At 42.1% G+C, this 18,865-nt stretch overlaps 1 protein-coding gene across 4 annotated transcripts in view; it reads left to right on the plus strand.

Annotated features, from left to right (window-relative positions):
- Positions 1–18,865, plus strand: part of nbeab (neurobeachin b) — a 183,761-nt gene that overhangs the window by 90,110 nt on the left and 74,786 nt on the right. For 2 of the 4 annotated variants that reach the window (XM_041941455.1, XM_041941456.1), the window contains exons 31-37: positions 1,238–1,361; positions 2,155–2,274; positions 3,106–3,233; positions 7,206–7,267; positions 11,471–11,535; positions 13,417–13,525; positions 15,576–15,742. In XM_041941455.1, coding sequence (XP_041797389.1) covers positions 1,238–1,361; positions 2,155–2,274; positions 3,106–3,233; positions 7,206–7,267; positions 11,471–11,535; positions 13,417–13,525; positions 15,576–15,742 — 775 coding nt within the window. Of the gene's footprint in view, positions 1–1,237; positions 1,362–2,154; positions 2,275–3,105; positions 3,237–7,202; positions 7,268–11,470; positions 11,536–13,416; positions 13,526–15,575; positions 15,743–18,865 lie in introns of all 4 variants that reach the window. The other 2 variants (XM_041941459.1, XM_041941458.1) reach the window with 2 other exon arrangements.

Raw genomic sequence — 18,865 nt, forward strand, 5'->3', positions numbered from 1 at the left:
CCCTCTGCTGCATCATGTGATCCTCTATGCCTATGCAGTGCCCTGGACCTACCACTAGGTGGCCCTCTTTACCTTGCTATAATGCTATCAGCTCACTACCAAAAAGAAACTATTGTCCTTCAGCTTCCGCGATTCCTCCTGATACAACCAAACCAAACAATCGCATGTTAGTCTGCCTGAATTCTACAATTAAACAAATGTCTTTACAATAGTGTAAAGGGTTTGTACACATCCCTTTCATGTGTAGTGTGTGTTCCTCTCTGATTGACTGTATGCCCTCACCCCCCTCTGCTGTCACGTTGCTTCTCTTTGGGCTCTGCTGCATTGAGTCGGTTCCACCTCAGGGCTCCTGTCGTCTGGACCTCTGAAAGGACCCACTTAACACCAAGAACCATTAGGAGCTCCAACACCTTTTTAATGTGCTCCATTAAAAAAAAAACTTTCCCTCTCCTCTCTGAGCCCCTCTGCAGGAATGTGAGAAATGTATCCAAGTCAAAGTGTGCTTTCAGCTAAAGCCACAGGCTCTCACCCAAGCCCCATGATCTCACTCACTCTGGTTTTACCCTCTCACAAGGACAGTTATAATGATTTTAAACTTCCGCCAATGCTGCCAAGAAGATGTGACTCAGGGCTCACCTTGAAATTACACTTGTCACGATACCCTAATTTTGGTGTCACATATAACAATTTGATGCGGATGCTGACTCTTCATTTTTGTCGTCCAATAATCAAAATAGCTCCATATGTTGCTGCTGGCACCAGTTTGAGCAACCAGCTTAGTTGCACTTGGATTTAGTTAGAGATTTGGTGCACAATTTGACCATGCTGTCATTTGTTTGATGTGGCTGAAATTTGCGCTGACTCTTGAAGGCAACTGTCAGGTGCCAGATTGCGGCTGGTTTTATAACTTCCCGTTCTTTTTTTCTTCTCCTTCCAGTTATTTAAGTCTGCCTCTGGAGGTGACCCTGAAATGTAATTTCAGCCAACATAGTATTTTTTATTTTTTTAGGATTCAGTATTACATTTAATTTTTGACAACATAATTGTATAGTATTAAAATACTTAAAACATTTTGAATTTATTTTCATTACCTAAAAGTCAACCCTCACACCTCTGGAAAATTATTATATATTAGATATAATTTTTATCTAACTGGATAATTAAAGACGTACATATTTACTATTACCTAATCTTGCATTGCACTAACGTTGCATCCTTCTGTTGGTCTTCCCTGCAGGAGCCACTGATGCAGCCCCCTCTACCACCTCTTCCTCCAACTTCGTCAATGGAGCTACCAGTAAGAATCTGCCGGCCGTGCAGACGGTGGCCCCCATGCCTGAAGACACAGTAGAAAACATGAGGTACAACAGAGCCCTATCTGTTCACCCATGCTCGTATTTCCTGTGTTAGTAAACTCACTTTACTCCAATTGTGTGACTATGTATTAAGTCCCACATGCAAAATGTGTGTGAAGCTTAACTTCCACATTTTTTTTTCTAATTTCAATTTTTTTTAACGTTTTTGCCTTTCCTTTGAACTGAATAATTTCTTTTACCTGCTCTGATTTGATGCATAACCACCATGTCTGCATGCTCAGGTGGTTTATTTTTTTTGTAAATTCAGACCTTTTTATTCTTCTCTTGAAATAAACCTTAGGCGTTTTTTGTGAGCACTATGGCAAAGTTTGGCCTGATTGTTTGTGTACGTTTGTGTATATCTGTGTGTATATCTTGCTGTGACCTTGGCTCATCTTCCTCTCTTGCTCTAATAGTTTGTGACAGGGGTCCTTAGTTCTGCACTGACTGCTGAGCCCAGGTCTTTCTCCACAGTCTCTCGCTCTTTGCTTCAGCGTGTTCTGCTAGAGGAACAGAGATTCAGTTTCCATGGCAGCAGTAACCGACACCACTTAGTCTAATTGTGAAGTCAATGATAGTACTATCTTTCTGTAGAGCCTGCTGATGCCTAACTTATATTTTAGATGAGGGAAATATACATCCAATCTGAATTTCCTGCTCTGGTCTACTGAAAAGTACAACTTAATATGATTATAATTCGAATTTTATAATTAATTAATGAGCCCAACGGTTAAGCCACAAAAGAACATGAAGGAAGTACTGCCTGTGGTTTCATTTTTCATTTCTCTCTCTATTTCAGTGCCTTTTGTGAAGTGGACCAGTGTCCACTACGCGAGGGGCTGACACCTCCTGAGCTCAAACCCTTTAGCTCCCTGACAGGATTACAGGCAGCCTCCAGAGGTGCAGGCCAGTGTCTTAGGCAAGAACTTTTATGTTAGCCACCTAGACCCCTTACACCCTGCTTTTTATGCTAGTGCATCACCCTTCTGCTGTGTTTTCCCAGGGAGCTGAAAGGCAGATTACACTACAAACACATGCAAGGAACACTCATACAAATCCCAAACCAGACATTTCCTCTCCTCTCTCTCTCTCTCTGTGTCTCTCTATCCTGCTGCTTTCTGCCCATCGTAGCTGGGAAAACAAGCCTCTACTCTCCTCACATTGCCTAGTATCTGTGTGTGTACACGTAGCGGCACAGAGATATGTTGTAGCTTGAGTCGTATCTCTGCTTGTATACAGTCTGAGTTGTATGTCTGCATGACTCCAGCTCACAGTTTCTCTGAGGTGCTTAGATAATGTCAGGCCACAGCATGTAGTGAGTGCGTGGAAGATAAGAAACTTCTCTGTGCAGTGCTGAACAACTGCGATCTCATGTGCAAGCCTGGTAACACGTCACAACAAAGAATGCAAACAACTGGTGAGGAATCCTCTTTGAATGCTAAAAGGGCCATGTTAACGTGGCTTTTAATTAAATAAAATCTTCAGCTCTCCAGTGATAGCGACCATTCTCTGATGGATATCCGACTTGGTTTGCATCCTCTGAAATGTGTTGGTTACCTTCTGCACCCACCAGGGCTCCACACTAACGGCTGTTAGCTGAGTGCACTGGGTCGGCTATCGGGCTCTCACTGCTCTTTTCCTGTCTTACTCTTGATGGAAGGCCACAACGCTACCTCGCTTAGATTTTGACTCCAAATCGAGTGCCTTATTTCCTTTTGCGACTTCTGTCTTGATGTGTTTTCTTTGACAGCATTACTACAAAGCTGGAGAGAGCCTTGGAGAAGGTGGCACCCCTGCTGAGAGAGACCTTTGTGGACTTTGCACCCTTTCTGTCACGCACCCTGCTGGGCAGCCATGGACAGGAGCTGCTCATAGAAGGTACAGATGTTGTATAGCACAAGCTGTGTGTGGAGTCCTGTACACACCACCCTACCATTGTATGCACTCCACTGGCTGCCACATTGATGGATGTGTGCGCAGTAGTAGGTGTTGACAGGAGAGTCACTATTTTGCACACAAGCTGGGGGTCTGTCACAGTGTGATTAAATCTGCTTTCCCTTTAATTCATCTTGTGACGTCTGTGTGTTTTGTTTTCTTCATGATTCACTCCACATATTGAGGATTATTCCTAGATGTAGTATTTTTAAACATCACAACAAATGTCATGCTGAAATGAATGTTGAAATAATTGGTGGCCTTTGCCTCGTGCCAGAGATATTTTTAGCTCTCAAAACTAAGATCGCATTTCACCCTCTTGCTTGGTGTTAAAAGGCGATTCTGTCTTTTTTCAGCAAAATGTTTTTTGTTATGTTTTTTAACTTCAGAATGAATTTATGCTGATTTCTGTTGGACGTTTTGTCATTGTAGGAAAATTTGTACATTGGAAGTCCAGTGACCTTTTTACTGTTTTGTGCCATAAAGAATCTAGCATATAGTCTGTACAGTCCAATCTAAATCCACTTACATGGAAAGTAAATTAAGTTCAGATGCTTACACAGGCCTTTTTAAAATTTCAGTAATGATTATACAGTAATGATTCGTCGTGGATGTTTCTGCACAGGCGTGGTACTCTCCGTCACAATGAAATGGCGTTCAAGATGAATGTCTTTACCATAACAGCTTTATACATTTATTTGAAATTGCACGACAGCATTCACATTGCATATATTGAAAGCGCTGGCCTGACTGGCTCGGTTGTGCACAGTGTTTGCAGAAGTGTGCGATCCCTCTGCTGCACTCCGCTCTGGGCTCTAGTCTTATTTCCTGGTGGCTATGTGAAGGCTCCCAGTGCCTTCCTCAGGCCCCAGGTTGGCAGACGCTCATAATGCAACTCGTGCCTAACCTCAGGGGCTGTCTGCCTGCATGTGTGTGCACTGCCACTCTATTCCCAATGGTTGTTTTGGCTTGCATTCACGAGAACACACTGCCACCACAGCCAGCACACGCACAGTGTGTGACTGTGAGTGTCCGCAGACGTTTGTGTGTGCGCAGTGTGGAATACACTGTATGCGTGTGGTCTCTTGACTTGCAGTTTGCACAAACTGAAATGATATCTCTGCCTTTTCTCACTGCCAACGCATTTTCTTTTAACTGTAAGCTTTGCAGAGAATGACAGCGGGCTGAAAGAATGCACTTGTGTGATTTTATTAAAACTTGTTCCTGGACAGAGTTGGCTGACACATGTCCGCTTTCCTGCGCATAGTTTTTTTTTATGAACTATTTACACTGCCAGTTACTGTTAAATTATTTAATTGCTGTAATATTATAGTATTTTAAATAATAAGATGTAAAATATTATATTTAGATTTGCATAGCTTATTTTTGTTGATAATGAGCTCGATTTTAAATTTGAAAACATTTAATTGTATTAAAATTTAGGATTTGTTACTGGCATTTAATTTAAGCTTTGAAAGTAATCAACCATGGCACGCTTACTCAATTTATTTCATACCGTATAAACCAGTCTTGTAAAAAGTAGTTGGTGAAATGATGAACTAAGTTCTTGTCTACAGTCTTTACGAGGACATTTACTGTTTACATTTACTGCTTTTTTAAATGTTTCCATTCCAGTTGCACAGTTTTTCCTCCATATTATTAAAAATACATTATAAATGTATTACATATGTAAATAGCTATGTGGGTATGACATGCATTTGTGGCCAAGGCTACTGACTCAAACTCAGGGGAAAGGAATGAAAAATCAGGTAGCATAGCCTTGACAAGTGTGAATATGCCTGTTACCCTTTCACTCAAAGTCTGTCAGCAGACTGACCAAGCTGACAAACCAGAGCTGAGCTGAGAGTGTAACCCCACAAACAAGGTCGTGGATAGACAGCTCGGGCCTCAGTGCTCTTCAACAGGCATGTTTAACCCTGTCTGGGTCTGTGAAAGGTGCACCCTGACATGGATTAGAGCATGTTTATCAGACAAAACAAACGCACATTTACCACATGCACTTTTTAAGGTCTTTAAATCTCACTTGATTGAGATGCTCAGGTCTGTCCTGGCTGCAGTGTGTGTGTCCAGATGGTTGAGCTGATTTTGCTGTTCCTCCCTCTCTTTTCCTTTTTTCCTCATGGCCCTTCCCAGGCTCACAGTTGAAATACTGTGCTGTAGTGCAAAGGCGCTCCATTTACCAGTAATTACCAGCCATCCATCACTCCCTAGATTGCCCGGGGTCAAGCCCCCCTGTGCCCCCTGTGCCCCTTTGCCTCACCCTATTCCTTCACCCACCCTGAAGACATGTGGTCTCTGCGGCAATTATGTTGAGTGCACCCTGAGCTTTACACTTGGAGTTGGTGGGTAAGGCCTGTGTGTGAACACTGCTCCTGTTGTGATGCCTGCCGCCTGCTTGTTGCTGTCCCCTGAGTGGCCCAGTCTGCCGGCACATTGCCCCACAATGCCACATTCACCCGTGCCTTAACCCTGCCCTGTTTACAGGAAAGGACTGGCAGGCCATGTTTAAATAGAATGCATTTAGTTTGTCTACCAGCACAAGGCCAGGGTCAGTTGGCCACCTGACTCCTGTGTCAGACTGGACTGACTTATGGCTCAGCATGTCACAGCTATAACAAGAGGTCAGCCGTGGCACTCTGTGTACAAGAGAAGGGTCACATCCTCTCAGAGTATTTACAATACGCTCCCTCGGACAGTCTCCACTCATGAATAGAGATGGATGTACAATCAGCGACCAAAACATCCACCCAGCGCTCTGAATATTTGGCATACTGCGTTACATTGTGTAATATTTACACAAGCAAAGCTATGTCCATTGAATGTTGATATCAAGCTACGATATAACTTGTGTATTTTGGTGTAGTGTAGCATTAATCTCTGTATTAAAAGACCTGTCAACCAATTTAAGTGTAATTTTTTTGTCTAGTTGCAGTAGAGCGCACATCATGTTGCATATGTCAGGAAGTATACAGTATGGAATTTTCCCCGCTGAACGACATTCAAATATCTTCTGTGTGCAGTCATTTCACTCCCTACATTTTTCGATGCATTCATCGTTGTCATGCAAAGTACACTATATTCTGATTGACAGTTTTAGAAATTAGTCAGTGTGATTGCAGCCAATGATATATAATGTTATGTATTTATTGAAGATGCTGCACTGCACAATGCACAACTCCTGCAACAACATTAATTGAAACATTATATCAAGAATATTTTGCCCTCTCCTCTGATTGACACCCCACAATCGATGAAACAATGGTAGCCCTGTGGTGCAGAGTCCTACTCCTGCCAGCCTATAACGAGTCCTAGAGAGCTGCAGCCTTTCTTTTACTAATGACTGCACCTTTAATGGCTCTCGCCAAGTGCAACAGAAGGAGCTGGAGGTGCAGAATACGAGACCAGTTGCAGCCATTGTTTCTGCAAATGAGCTTTTCACACCTGCCCTTGTTTCATTAGAGAGTTGTCGGCTTCTGCGGCTCACCACCTACAGAATGGAGATGAGGGAAGAAGCTGTGAATGTCTGTGTTCACTTGTGTGAGTGTGTGTGCATGTGTGAAGGTAGATGTGTGTGTGTGTGTGTGTGTGGAGGGGGCGCTCACATGTAGATGTGTGCATCTGTTCTGTGCATATCTACTCTGTGCAGATGCTTTTTGCATTTTTTTTTTTATAGTTTTATGATCGGCAAATTGGAAGCACAAATAGTGACTTATCAAAAATCTAGCTCCAAATTCTATACTGTCAGAAATTTAAATGAGAATATTTATTTTTAACGAATTATCTGGTACTGCTGCATAAATTATAAAATACCTACTGATAATACCCATCTATTCTGTTTGTAACACTTGTGTAATAAAATGTTTGGTTAATATCTAATTCTGGTTTTGCCTGCAGGTCTAGTGTGTATGAAGTCAAGCACCTCAGTGGTGGAGCTCGTCATGCTGCTTTGTTCTCAGGTGAGCTTTTTTCTTTCTCATCCTCTTTTTTTCTCTAGGTCCCATCTTTACCCGGTGACATATGCCTTTCTCCACTAAGTTTTTCTTTATAGCATATTTTCACAGTATGTGGAGATCTGTTAGGAGCTGGGTTCACCTCTCAGTCATAACAAATTGACACATTGCACAATCTGGCAAATTTCAAATGGTCTCTGCAATAGGCCATTTCATTCTACCTCTGTAACTCTTTAAAGATATGTTTTAAACTAAATAGGTTCAGTCGTTATGCTGTCAAAACTATATATTTTTGTATAAATTTATTGTTAATGCTTGGCTAAAGGGCACTGTCTTATATCAGAAAATAAATTCTGTAGCAATTAATTGATTAAATAAGTAAAATGAATAGATGAATACTTATTTAACTGGAGCATTGCTTCTCACTGTATTTTTTGGAAAATGTTCCATAAATGAATTGTCCAAACCAGTGGGGACATACAGACACACACAGCTCTCTGAGAATCCAGTAACTTTCTCACTACACCCTAGAGCTTCAATCCCGAGCCCTCCTTTCGAGAATGAGCCCCACCTCATGCAACACTGCTAGTGACTGATCACCTCCGAGCTGACCCTCTGAATCTCTTGTTAAGCCCTTGTTTTAGAGAAGGTCAAAGCCCCGATGTAGCAGTTAGAACAGGAGATATTTAACATACCTTCTGTCAGCCCATCAGTCTTGCGTCCGGAGCCCATAAGGAAGCCATTACTTGGTGCCTCTTTGTGGATCCAGTCTGCAGGGCCAGAGCCTTGAGGAGGTGGATTGCCACTATGTGTGCTCTGTGGTATCCGCAGTCCAAAGCCCTCTTCTGTAGGCAGCTCAGCCTCTGTTATATGGAGGCCATTATTCAGGGGCTTTCCTCTAAAAAAAAAAAAAAAAAAAACATAAATGGGGCAGCCAGCATTGAGTTATTGTTGCTCTTTTGAAGGTTTTCGACAGGCTCCTTTTTGTGCTGCTTTTCTGTCTGTAGAGTATCTGTGGGAAGTTGCTTTTTCCAGCTCTGGGATTTATTGCAGATGAGAACGTCAGCATGCTGCTAAAGGTCTGAGTCCATCCCCCCTTTACATAGATAGCATTACTGTGGCTCCAGAGGTTCCTGCCATTAGGGGCTCTGGGGATGAAACCCAGGCTGAGATATCGATCAGACAGTGAGGCCTTGAAACTGGACCATATAGCTTGGTGTCCTTCCACAACCTTTCAGATAGAGATGAGCCATTGCGTTGTATCCTGATGCTGCACATCAGTAATGAATCCAGTTATGTTGCCAGCTAATGTGATTTAAAAATCACACAAATCACACACATCATCAATCACAATGATGGATGATAATTAGTCTCTTCTATATGTCTTCTTTCAGGTAACAAAGCTGATATATGCAGAGCTGTTTTATCATGAGCAAATCTAATGTTTATTCTGATTGATAATTGCATTTCAATGTACCCGCAATTAATGTCTTCGGTATCACAGACTGTGTCTGAAGTGCTTTCAGGAAGCACAGCAAGGCTTCTCATATGCAGGGTCAATATAAAATGCCAACTTCAACGTATCCCTAGCATATTTCAACATTAATATTTTAAGACAGCAAGGAGGGCACTTAGCTGACCTTTAGTCCCTCTCTGTTTTGTGACCTGTCAGTTTTATGAATGAATTAGTGCTAATGATCTTCCTCTTCTTATTTATGCATACTAATCATAGCAATCATCGTGTGGCTGGCCACGGCTGCAGACACTGTGTGTCTCTCCTCAGCCTGGGCAGCTGAATGAAAAGGTCAAGCAGCTCTGGTTCTTGTAACAGCTTAAACATACGGGGGGGTTGGGGGGGGGGGGATCTAGTGTGGAGCCACTGAGATTTAGTGATGGAAGGCCTCCAGATGTGGGGAGTATAACGGAGCAAAGCAGAGCAGATAAAAGCAAAGGCTCCTGCACACTGACAGGTTGGATTGAAACACCACAAATACTTAGTGCCCTGCTGAATTTCAGGAAGATGAAAGTGTTCTCCGCTTTGGGTGTTGTGGGGTTTTAGGTCCACAAAAAGGTGATGGGCTCTTCAAAGATAGATGGAAGAAAGGTACCATCTCCCCAAGTGAACATACAGCATCATCAGTGACTGTCAGACATTTCCCAGTGTTGCGTTGTGTCAAAGAACTCACCAGCTCATTACAGAGCTTTTTAGCTGCTTTTAGCTAATTGTTTCCAACAGCAGCAGGCAGCTGTTTTCAGGCAGCTGAGCAAAAAAAGCTCAGGTAAATTAACAAAGTACAACCTGTCAAATGTCAAGCACAAGTGTTCGCAATCAGCTTGTGCAGTTATTTTTCTCAGATGTTTGTGGAAACATGAATTTTTTTTATTTATCTATTAGAGAATGCTAACGTTGGCCGTGGATATGAAAGTAAACATTTGTTAGCGTACAAGTTGTTCTGTACATTGTTGTTATGTCCATGCTAACAATTGCCAAAACTGCAACATAGGGCGACAATATGGCAAGGCTGTTTTTCAGTTTGTTGTGGAGCTCTTCTGCCCCCAAAAGGCCAAAAAGTAAATGAATGCAGCTTTAAATTGCAAATTTTCGTATTCAGGACTAACCAAACTTCCAGCGGCCAGAGGTGCTGCACTCTGATCATGGTCTGCATTTACAACGAGGATCACATTGCTTTTTTTAAGCAGCTGTGTGTCAGGCCTAATTCCCTTCAAATGGGCAGCAGAGGACTTTTTAAAATCTTTGCAATCAAAGGCAGCCCCATGGGAGCTCTGTTCTCCAGTAAAACAAAGACAAGAAAAAAAGAGAGCCTCTGAAGTGCTATCTCAGCTGTCAACAAGCATACCTCAGACAAGATAGCAAATTTGGCTAGTTCATGCTACACCTCCACCGACCTGCTGCCATTTTCCTGGCAACACCCAAGTGTCACATCTGCCTTGATTTCCGTATTTATTTTTGTCACGTGAGCATGGTGCAAGTGGAACCTCAGAAGACTGGCTGTACATGATCCCTGTCCAAATCAAGAACAGCTTATTCCAGGCAGATACTGTTGCAGAGGAAGGGGGTCATGGGGAACATTTGGAGACCAGATGCTCAGCGGTTTGTCAGCACCATCTCCCTGATTTAACGCATCGTAGGGTCAGACTGTGTACTGTTGCGTGAATCGGTATGTGTCAGGCACGACAACTGTGTACAAAAACACATGCCCATACATAATAATGTCAATGTCAGTTATTCTGGTATCATACACAACAAATGCTGCTTACCTTGTCCAGACATTGACAGTGTGTTTTGCATGTACACCTAGAGATGAGCTATATCCATATTTTCTTCCTGTTGGAAATAATATTAATTACTGCAAATTGTAAATGGTTCAAAGGTTCCTTATATATGTTAATAGCCTTGATTTGCATATACATTCGTAGCCTTCAGGAATGGAAAGCTTTTTGCTTTCATTTTCCTCTGTTTTCCCTCCTCTTTTGAACTGTGGCCTTCTCTGTTCTCTCTTCCATTTGCACCTCAGTGAGGGCACAGGAGAGCTGAATTTCCCACAGTGAAAGGCGCGCTCTCAAACTGCTTTTTAATCATTTCCAGAGCATGTTGTGAGACGGCAAGTGCTGGCACTCTGGCCCAGGGCTCGGATCCCTTCCAGGCGTATACTGCAGGGCTCAGTGAGCCTGCTCAGTAATCTGTCACTGTAAGGGACAGGGGAAATGGCTGTATTTAAGTGAGAGGATACAGTTTCATCCCACAATTACATCTCTCCTGTGTTTACAGATCTTTTCACAGAGGAAGAAAGGATGGTCACACATGCTGTGCAGGATTTCAGCTTTTTATAGGAATCACTTTTTCTCCTCAAATGATATATGAACTAAATGCTTTCTTTACCTACTTGAATTACAAGCTATGAAATGTAATCCAAATTACAGATGAACTATGCAATTTGGATGAAATGTGATTCTCGTGTGTTTGAGTCATGCTTTCATGAAAGACCTTCAAAAGAGTATTTTGATACTCCTACTCTACCATTTAAACTTTTTGGTGTGCTTTGAGGGGTTGACTAGCCGTACTGACAAGATCTTTTTCCTAAGCCCACATGTAATATCGATTAGAAGGATGTAATTTAATGATATTGTGTTTTTCTTCAGAACTGCACAGCTTCTGCAAGTAACAGATTGCAAATTCTGTCATTTCAGGAATGGCAGAACTCCATTCAGAAGAACGCTGGTCTGGCCTTCATTGAGCTAATCAACGAAGGAAGGTAATGTGTCCGTTCACTGTCATACATAAGGTTAAATCACTCAGCCAGACAGTAGTTTATTTGTCGTTCCGTTACCAGTATGTGCTTTTAAAAAATATTTCCTCTCCTTGGTTGCTGTGACAAGGTTGTTGGACCAAATAGCAGGATTAGCTCTAAGCCCCTAGTTAGCTGCTCTTTAGGGGGTAATGGTAAATGAGATTGTGGTGACTTTGGTAACAATATGAACACTAGAGTGCGGCCACCATCTCTTATTTTCTACCTTCTTATATCTCTCTCTCTGCCTGTTTACTGTACATCCAAGTGTCTGTGTTTCTCTTTCTGTCTCCCTCCGTCTTCCTCTTGTCTCTGGGTGTGGCCAGACTCAGTGTAGAGCAGATCAGGGGCGGCTCAGCCTCCTTGTCCATCTGCTGACCCATCTGGCCAGGCCTTCTCTATGCCCGAGCTCTTGCTGCAGCCCAGCCAGGCTTCTCTGAGTCCCCTGCTGGCCCTGGAACAAAGAGCTTGAGTCAGTAGGGCCACACGTCGCTGTCCAGGGTGCTGCTGACAGATACATAATTTCCCAATCTTACTCAAGTCTCTGCACACCTGCTCTGCTTAACTAGACAGATCTAGAGGTGGCTTAAGTCTGGTATATCTGTTTGCCTTACAAGGCGTGGCTGGCAAAGTATCTGCTGTATGTGCAACAACACATGGAGCGGTAGTTGTTTGCTGTTATTCTGTTTCATGATGCAGCTGTTAGAATGTAAACTGCTATGAGGCACACTAAAATGTCCTGTGTGAGAGAAGATGCAGTATTATTTTCTGCATGCAGCTCTGTTAAGACAGTGTCTTTAAGTCTCAAAAGTGAAAGCTACAGGGATCACAGTGTTGACCCCTGACTAGTGTAATCTTGTGTATTGTAATCTGATACCAGACTAACAAATTTAATACTCCTAAAGACAAGTTTAACAATTCTGATAGATATTATAGGAGAAGCTCTGTCTCAAATCTGGTTGTGTGTTTTTTTTTTCATTTTCAACACGTACAATCAATACTTGTATTGATACCTAGTATCAAGTATGAAATATGAATGCGAAAGTGTTGTAGAAAGCGTGCACATCTTTTTTCCCGTCTCCAAATATCACTCGTCAACATGCTTTCTCATCTATTCTTGGTTTCAAAACAAAGCTTGGCGTTGTCAGGCTCTGTCTTTGAACAGTGAACGTCTGTCTATTAATGAGTGCCTGTCAACAGTTAAAGAGGCAACAGCAGCTGATGAATGCAGCCTCGGGATTACTGCCTCTCCTTGGGACAGAAGGGAAATTACAATCTGTATCAAGCACTGGAGAGGAACAGGAGATGCTTTAATTAAAACAAAGCTAGCCTAATGGTGTGTAAAATGGCATGTAATCTACACACAATAGCCGGAGTGTTTTCAATTATTAAAAGATAGTGGATTTAAATGTGAATGTGGGTGGGGAACGCAGAGCCTCCAGAGTCAGCCATGTGAGAAGTTGTTCACGGCCAGACTTGTCAGCAATACAGGCAAGGGGCTGATGTTCTGGTCAACGGAAAGGGATGCTCAGTCAATCAGGAGTATGCCAGATAGGCTTCGATGCTCTAATGACACTCCATTCCCTCCTTAATGCTACAGAGGGATCTGTCACTGACCTGGAGCCTTGCAACATAACGCAGACAAATGATGCTGTTTACGAGTCTGCTCTATCAACAAGCCGAATGCTGCACGATCCTGACAAGCTATATTTGCCCCAACCTTGCTCCTTTCTTGCAAGGCATTGCAACATATTTTAGCTAATGCAAATGGTATATTTCCTAATTACCGATGATATGTATGTGAAAATGCAGAGTCTGCTGCATTTAACTTTGTCTGCAATGTTAAAGGTTGCTCTGCCATGCCATGAAGGACCACATAGTTCGGGTTGCCAACGAGGCTGAGTTCATCCTGAACAGACAGCGAGCAGAGGACGTCCACAAACATGCAGAGTTTGAGGTATAAACTGAGCCATCCATTCTTGCTTCTGAAATGAAATGTTAAAGTTGGGCTGCTAGCAGAGTCTTCTATAAAAGCGAGTATAATCAATAGTGAATAGCATGATTGCAGATCACTGGTTCTCCAGAATCAAATTTTACCATCTTCTGTGAACATAGAATATTTTGTCAATCTCTGAATTAATAAATCCTATTAAAATAAACATGTCATTCAAGTGTATGTGCCCATTAATCGCGTCCCTTTGTGTCCTCCTGAGCATTAATTCCTCACTCTTACAATTACTTTAAATTAATTTAATTACTGGTTGCAAAGAGAAATGCGAGCAATATTAATTTAGGATTTTGAAATGAGCTTCTGCTAACCAACTCAGGGGATAACCTTCTGAGTCTGTGTTTAGCCCACCACTACTATGTCGCACATGAAAGGCAAAGATAATAAGGTTAAAGCAATTTCTGAATATGAATTTACTTGCATTAATGAACATTTAGCTTTTATTTTCCACTAATGCATGTCCTTACAACAAATACAAAAAGAAAAACACACTTGTATTTTTCAGTGCAAGCTTGTCGGCAAAATAGCACATGGAGCAATTTAAAGCCACAGATTGATAGAAAAGAAATCTTGCTGTATCAAAAGTTTCTTTGGTTATTGAAGAACATCAGAAGACATATGTATGTGTGTGTGTGTGTGTGTGTGTAATCACACAGACACACACGCATACTTCCGCCCCTCTGTTAGCAGCTTGTACATGTGAGGAGTGATGAGTTTCTTATCTGGAAAAAGCAGCCATCCTCAAACAGCTGCTTGATATACAGTTCTTGAGGATCCTTGACCTGCTAGATAAACTGGAAGAGACGGCTAGATATGCAATGTCAGGAGAGGGGGGAAGTGTACCTGGCCCCATCCGTTCTGTCTGCCAACTCCAGACAGCCTACACTTTTCATCTAGGTCTGACGTTACTTTATTACCCACTCTCCAAGATTGAAGATTCAGGACACAGATAAGACATTTTTACAATTAAGTTGGTGTCAGGGCGAAGCGTCATACACTTTAAAGTGATAAATAATGTTTGATATTTGTCACGGAATCACGTGGTGATGTGAGGTGACAAGCAGAGATTGAGTTATCTGCCTTATGAAGAATATGTTGAAGTATAGTATCTGACAGAATTCAAATTTGAAGCCGGGAATTCAATTAACTTCCAGCTTCTGTTAGCAAATTAGATTTTGAATATTAGCAAGAGTCCCCCCAGGGTGCCATAGAAAGACAATCTTGTTTTAGCAGCAAAGAGAGAGTCAGATGTGCTCCTTTAGATTACTTTTAGCCACCTGGAACACTTGGAAAGTTGCACTGGCTTCTGGAAATTGATTTAAAACCAATATTGCCATATTTCACATCGTGACCAATTAATTTTTAAATAGTCTGTTTAAACCTTATCATTCTGACACTTTGATATCAAACATTATGTGGACTATTTTACCATCGATATGTTTAATGTTTTTATCCTATTTGCAAGCTACAGAAGGCATTGTGTTCTTTTGGTACATATTTGTTTGCTGCATATTTACACCATTCCTACACCAGAGGAAAATAATGTATTCTTTGATATATGCTAGTGTGGCTTTGTTAACCTTGACAGACTATATTCTTTGAGGATGTATTATAGTATTTCCCCTCCTCCTTTAATAGCACCATCCACGGCTACCTAGCAGGGAGCCTCATCTGTCCGCAGTTAGGGAATGGACTGCCTTCATGTGCTTGCCATGATTTACTACACTCCTCCAAGGGAGCAGAAATATATCTCTCAGCTGTCCACTAATATCTTTATGCACTCAAGTGTGTTGAATGAAGCCATAACATTCTTCAGTGTGACAAATGCTCCATTAGAGGGTATATATTATTCTGGCTTTATTCAAGTAAAACATTCTCGAATGCTATTAGTACACTGTCAGACATCACTTTTGGCAGTGGATACTGTACTGAAAGCCATAAATATACAATGAGGTTCACACCATGTTTTCCCTTTTCCTTTTTTTCAATCTCAAATTAGTCCAACTGTGCCCAATATGCTGCTGACAGAAAAGAAGAAGAGAAGATGTGCGACCACCTGATCAGTGCTGCCAAACACAGAGACCATGTGACGGCCAACCAGCTAAAGCAGAAAATTGTCAACATCCTCACCAACAAGCATGGTGCCTGGGGGACACTGGCCCAGAGGTAAGCCCTCACACTTGAACAAGTTCACCTTTAGACCAACATGGGCCATGTTACGTCTTTAACATGAACCATAGCTGCTCCACCAGAGGACAAAAGTTTACTGTTTACAAAACTCTGCAGTGATGGGATTGGACCACCAGTTAATGTCATTTTCCCAGGATCCGATAGGGTCAGCAATCGGGTCAGCAAACGCAATTACAGTGTGGAGTGGCTTAATCCCCTGGGGACAGCTGATTGGCCAGTCGTCTGACAGACCTGGAGAGAGGAAGGGGAGGAAGGGGGTTGGGGTGTTTCTGCAGTGTTGTCCAGGCATTCATTGACCCTCTCAGTAACACAGCCCAGCACCTGGTGGTAGTTGCAGACTTCCCAGTGGGCCCTGTTAAAATAACTGCCGGCTCTCCTGCTCTGCCTCCCATTTCTCGCCTGTATCCACATGGTCCCACAGATACAGAGTGGAAAGGCAAGATCAAGAGGCAGTTATATCAGACTAACAGAGGTGTTACAACATGCTGTTTGTATTTTGTGCTGAGCATAGAGCTGAGGATTCGAACATTTTAAAACGGCCTACATGCAGCGACTATAAAGACACAACTGGGAAACTTCAGTTGCTGCTTACAGGTGAAGCTGTAGTGGGGGTTTATTCGACACTCATTACTGTTCACCCAGACTCTGATGCAAATACTTGATTAATTGTGAATTGTGAGCTGCTTTCTGAAAGAGCAGGCACTTGAGCGAAAGTCTACCACTTTTACATAACCCACCGCTGCCGATTTGCCAAAACAAATTTTGCCTCCTTTCTGAAACAGTAGCTTTGGTTTTGTTAATAAATTTTGAAAATACAATGCAGATGTTCAACCTTGTTCAGTGAAATTGGGTTTGTTTCATATCCTAAGCCCTGTTTACCGCTGTCAAGAAAAATACTCTAGCTGGTGTAATTACTTTTTACGGCTATATTTTATGTCTTTGACTTGCACTAAAGTTCAAATAGTTTCCATCCCAAACAGCAGATGTCACAAGTAGCTACATTTGGTTTCTTTTTCCATGATTTCATGGAAGATTATGTACCCTGTCTAGTGTCTATTTACTTTATAATCAAATGTATGCCCAGTATATTGACATTATTCCCTTTTATGTTGAGGATTTTAAGTCTCTAAGAGACCATTCATTTGTTGCAATTAATTTGAAAAGTAATTCAAAGTGACTGAAAAGGTGCACCAATTGTCAAACAGTTGCATTATTCTGGTACAGATTTTCATAAAACCGAACCTTAGCAGAAGTCCTCGTGACAAAATCTGTGGGAACGAATTCTGGGCTCTTGTTCAAATATTCATGGAGCCCCTCTCAGAGGCAGAGCATTTGCATTGAAACAAAAGGGTATTGAGCGTGGGTGCATTGCAAATGATACTGCAAAACTTCCAACAAATTCAAATTTAATGGTAACCTGCTGGTGAAGAAAAATGATGCAATATGCTCACAAGCTCAAGGCAGTCTTGCAGTTCAGCGGCTTAGTCTTATTCAATGCTACATTAACTTTCCCATTTATGCTGCTCTTGTAAAATATAAAGCCCTCAAGCGTTTTTTGAGGTGGCTGTCTGTTATGTCTGTGTGTGCATGCGTGTGTGCGTATGTGTGTGTGTGTGTTTGTGTGTGTCATAGAGAGAGAGAGACTTTAGTTGGTAATGTTTGTTTTCACCCTCATGCACAGAAATTGCTTTGCCTTTTACTCCTGAATTCTGCCTGGAGACATGCCAAAGGACATTTATCATTTGTGTAGAATATATTATAAACAAAATTCTTCTTAGGCAGACAGGCGACAGAAACTAGTGTAACTTATATGTTTATGTTTTTTCTTTTACTAGTGTGTGTTTTCAACTGTACTCATTAGATTGATATAACCACCTGGCCTGCTCTTAGATGCATCCGTTCTTTTTCCTGAATTGCAGACATCTGCAAATTATCTGCCTCTCTGAAGGCGACTCCATTTTGAGCTGTTCTCTTTGTGGCAAACTCTGTCAGAAATTGTATTGAAGCGCATACGACAACAACCCAAGACCAAGAAATCATCTGTGCAAGGCCTTAAAACAGCTGCTCTGGCGTCATGTGATCTGAGTGAGGAATAAGCAGATCAGACCCTATGGTGCCCTGCTAGATCATACTATATGCTTGCTTGATGATGAATGTCCCCCTGTATAGAGTCAGCATAGGAAAATCAATACTCCTCAAATTGAAACAGTATAGGGTTGTATTGATCTGCCGTGCTAAATCAAAATGAGGAGGCTTTGATACATCTCTCCAAGACAGCTCCCTGCCCAGTAATGACACACTATCAATTTTAGCTTTACACTGATAAATCAAGTTGAAAATTGGATGTCAGAGTTTTTTCCAGGGAGAGAGTGATTTTCCCTGCCCTCTGGTCCCCGCTGCTGTTGACCTCTGAACCCTGCCAGTGGATTATAAAGTTCAGGCTCGTCTAAAGTGAAAGTAGATGTCAAGGCGAGGCTGATGAATTCATTGAAGAATAACGTCCACCGCTTTTGCAGCTTGTGACGATAGGCCGACTATAAAATCTGCAGTTCTCTCTGCAGGAGAGTAGATTCAATTCAGCATCACAGGAACTTTTTATACTGTATACAGACAATATGTTTTTATTGGTGTTTGTGCCATTTGCAGTACATCTTGTGCAGGTGTTGCAGCCTTACACAGACACACCTGCACGCTACTGACACTTAAATATTCACAGTGTGCGCTTCTCTTGTGTCATTTTACTACCATTCATTCGCCAGCACTCCTCAGGTACTGATTTTCTCAACACAGCCACCTTAACAGAAATGTAAAAGCGGCGGAAGGAGACAAACCTCTCTTTGTTTCCGATGCGAGCATCCATGTTCACATCAGCAGCATCAGTGACAGCTGACGGAGGAGCCTCCGCTGGCCCCCACAGCAGACCTTAACCTTACCTGACTAGTCTATTGATTGTCAACATTTCTTCTGTATAATTACTTTTTTGTAGCGGGGGAGAGAAAGGAAAATGGCGGCATATATTGATCTGTGGCAAGGCAGTGAAACAGCCGTTTCCCTTGACTAACAGTGAGTTTCATCTCTCACACTTGATGAATGGTAACA

The sequence above is a fragment of the Chelmon rostratus genome, chromosome 7 (assembly GCF_017976325.1).
Source record: "Chelmon rostratus isolate fCheRos1 chromosome 7, fCheRos1.pri, whole genome shotgun sequence".
Taxonomy (NCBI): Eukaryota; Metazoa; Chordata; class Actinopteri; order Chaetodontiformes; family Chaetodontidae; genus Chelmon; species Chelmon rostratus.